The 3,492-nt window shown below is 39.9% G+C and overlaps 1 protein-coding gene across 3 annotated transcripts in view; it reads right to left on the bottom strand.

Annotated features, from left to right (window-relative positions):
- The window catches only part of DGKB (diacylglycerol kinase beta), a 780,654-nt gene that overhangs the window by 589,767 nt on the left and 187,395 nt on the right, over positions 1-3,492 (bottom strand). For all 3 annotated transcript variants that reach the window (XM_017889062.1, XM_017889064.1, XM_017889063.1), the window contains exon 4: positions 2,161-2,314. In XM_017889062.1, the coding sequence (XP_017744551.1) occupies positions 2,161-2,314 (154 nt within the window). The remainder of the gene's footprint in view (positions 1-2,160; positions 2,315-3,492) is intronic.

Genomic DNA, 3,492 nt, shown 5'->3' with positions numbered 1-3,492 from the left:
GGAGGGAGGGAGGGAGGGATGGAGGGAGGGAAGCAGTACAATGTAAGGCTTAATATTATGGACTCTTCATCATATTGTCTAAGTTTCATTTATGATTCAACCATCTATTTCTTAATTACATGTTCTTGCATTTTTATTTTTCAGAATGTCCGTTATTGAACTTATCTCTTTACCAACACGTGTGTGTGTGTGTGTGTGTGGTGTGTGAAATGGAGTTTCGCTCTGTCACACAGGCTGGAGTGCAGTGATGTGATCTCATCTCACTGCAACTCTGCCTCTTGGGTTCAAGTGATTCTCCTGTCTCAGCCTCCCGAGTAGCTGAGACTACAGGCACCTGCCACATGCCCGGCTAATTTTTTTTGTATTTTTAGTAGAGACGAGGTTTCACCATGTTGGTCAGGCTGGTCTCAAATTCCTGACCTTGTGATCTGCCCACCTCAGCCTCCAAAAGTGCTGGGATTACAGGCGTGATCCACTGCGTCTGGCCTCTATACCAACAATTCTATATGCTACTTTGTGATTCTAGAGTTGAGAATCTCTAGACCTGTGGCTCTCCTTGATCCTTGAGTTCCTTGCAGGGGATTTTTAAGGTCAAAGTTATTTTCATAATGGAATTGAGATATTATTTGCTTTTCTTATTCTCATTCTCTTTTGAGTGTACAGTGAAGTTTTCAAGAGGCTATATGACATATGATCCAGTAACAGAAACATACTACCAGATATAATTTACCCAGCTGTCCTCCATGAAGCCAGGCATCAAAGAGATTTGCAATGATGCAAAACAATGCTACCCTTCTCACTATTTTGTTTGTTTTGAAAATAGTTATTTTCATAAGAATGGGTTATTTTTTGTTAACAGGTAGTGGGTTGATTCTTGTTATTTTTGGAATGTCTTATCATTAATATGGTAAATCTCAATAGATATCACTCACATAAACATAAGTTCCTTCAGGTCCTCAGTTTTTAAGAGTTCAAAGATTCCTGTGATCAGAGTGAGAAACACTGCTGCAGATATTTCTTCATTGCCAGTGGATTCCTGTTCTGTCCATAGAGGACACTAGAGAGAGATGAGAAGGCACAGGGGTTGGGGCGGTGGGGTGGGGAGTTGGGGGAGAAGGGGTGGACCCTGAGAGAGAACCTGCTGCTCCTGTTGAATCTCTGCAGCCGTTCAGCCCCGTAGTGGGTTGTCCAGTGTAGGCTCTAGTCTCTAGCTCATGTTCACACCATCAAAGGCACAATGAGCTCCCCGCTAGGCAATCTGGGACAGGCCACGGTGATGCACCCTCCTCACAGGTCTGAGTTCCTGGGCTACAGACCCGTCTTGAATTCCTGAGCTTGAATTCCAGAGGCAGCCGGGAATTATTATTGCCACAGAAGCACAAAAGCTGGGTCCGCTAGGCAACCCCTCACCTCAGAATTGCATCCCAGCTCCAAGGAATCCTTCCTCAGGGCTTCTGGGTTGTGATTATCGCCATCTAAGGGCAGCACATGTTTCCTGTGAGTCTATCTACATCACCTGTGTTTTCTTTTTGCTTTTTCAACCCTCAAAACAGTTTAACCAATTATACTGTTTTACATTGGGTAATACAGTTAAATTTCTGTTTTCCTGACTGGAGGGAGATTTATACAACAGGTATTAATGTAATTATGCGTCTCTAAAAATCTACCCATAATGAGAGAACCACCATCTCTATGGTGACACAAATTTAAGGTACCTAAAAGAAAAATCAAATCTCTGTTCTGCGCTTACAAATCTAAATATGTGAAAGTATATTGGCAATTAGCACAATAGATATTAAATATTGTAAGTTTTTTAGATATAATTGCTTTATGACCACATTTTCAAATACTCAGCAATCTATACTTATCTAGCTATTTAAAAGAGTAGTTTTCCAAATTTGATGGAAATATCTCTTCAAATTATTACCTAAACATAGAATTCTAAAGCAAGTGATAGATAAGGAAAAATTATATTTTCTCTAATTAGCTATAATTATACTGGAAGCATTTTAAATAACTCACACAATCTTATTGTGAAAGTCTAAATCCTGCAACAAAACAATTTTTATGCAAATCATCATTCTTTTTTTTACGATAACTAGATATTTATTTAGCCTTTGAAATTTGTATTATATAAACGTTTAAAGTAAGTAAACTTACCGCCTGATAGGAGAGCAGGTTTACTTTTTACCATTGGACTAGAATGAGGAAACTTGTTGCTAAATGACATGAAAAGGTGTGCAGTGAAATCATCAGGAAGCTCGGCTTCCAGGAATGTCTTCATGAATAGTTTGAAACCTTCAAAATCTATTGTCTGGAAAAAAAAAATTTAAACATATACTTTAAGATCCAACCAAATATTAAAATTTTGTGCTGTGTTCAAAATCATTAGAAGTAGAAATGACCTCAAACCATTTTTATATCCAAGTTTAACAAAAGGAAAGTGCCTATTTGAGAAACAGGGTGGGCCATCCTGGGCTAACATTGGCATTGGGATATGTATGTCTTACCTGTGATGGCATAGCAGGAAGAGGAATAAGTTTCTAGTTAGATATTTCTATTTCCACTATCTGTAATGCTTGAAAAATGTACTCTTTGAAACTTAGTTTCCTCCTGTCTAAATTGGGAATAATAATAATCCCACCCCACACAGTTGTTGCAGTGATTCAATCAGGCGATCCTTGTGAACAAGCCAATACAGAGTCATTTATATACAACAGGCACTCAGAGAGAAAGGAATTTTCCATCTTTTTTGCTTGTCACTAATGGTGCTTATTGCTTTTGACAATGTAAAAAGAGGTTAACCTTAATGTGTCAACTAAATGCCAAGCTCAATTGATATAACCTTCTCAAACTACATATGTAGACTTTCCAAAGAAACATATTTTAAGATCTTACTCTCTGATACTCATTGTAGAACTATATAAATGAGTAGACATTTATTTGGAGAGAATTTTGGTGGTGTTAGGATCTCCATGCCCATTAGGGGAAATGGTGATAGAAGACAACTTCCAATCTCAAGCTTAACAAAGCCTTTCACAGCAGCCATAGTGAAGAGCTTGGTTTCTCCTTGCAGATGAAGGCAGTGGGCCAGGATCTGACTCCTTCCTAGGAAATTGAGGACAAGCACATGGGTGCTCTGGGGACAAATGCAAGAAAATGGTGCTATTTTAAGTTGGCCAAAACTCCTCGTGACTGCAGGAACAATGGTGCATGATTATTTTCTGGGAAACAGATGTAGACCACATGGAGGAGAAGGCTGATGGAGTGGTCTTGGGTTCTCTCCAGCAGGGCATTTGAAAGGACTAGAAGACTTACAGAGAAGAGGCTGGAATAAAGTCACATGTACCCAGATCAAGAGAGTGCAAGGGCCGGGCGCGGTGGCTCAAGCCTGTAATCCCAGCACTTTGGGAGGCCGAGGCGGGCGGATCACGAGGTCAGGAGATCGAGACCATCCTGGCTAATACGGTGAAACCCCGTCTCTACTAAAAA

This window comes from Rhinopithecus bieti, unplaced genomic scaffold (assembly GCF_001698545.2).
Source record: "Rhinopithecus bieti isolate Rb0 unplaced genomic scaffold, ASM169854v2 scaffold_16834, whole genome shotgun sequence".
NCBI lineage: Eukaryota > Metazoa > Chordata > Mammalia > Primates > Cercopithecidae > Rhinopithecus > Rhinopithecus bieti.
This window is presented reverse-complemented; position numbering and strand designations above follow the sequence as displayed.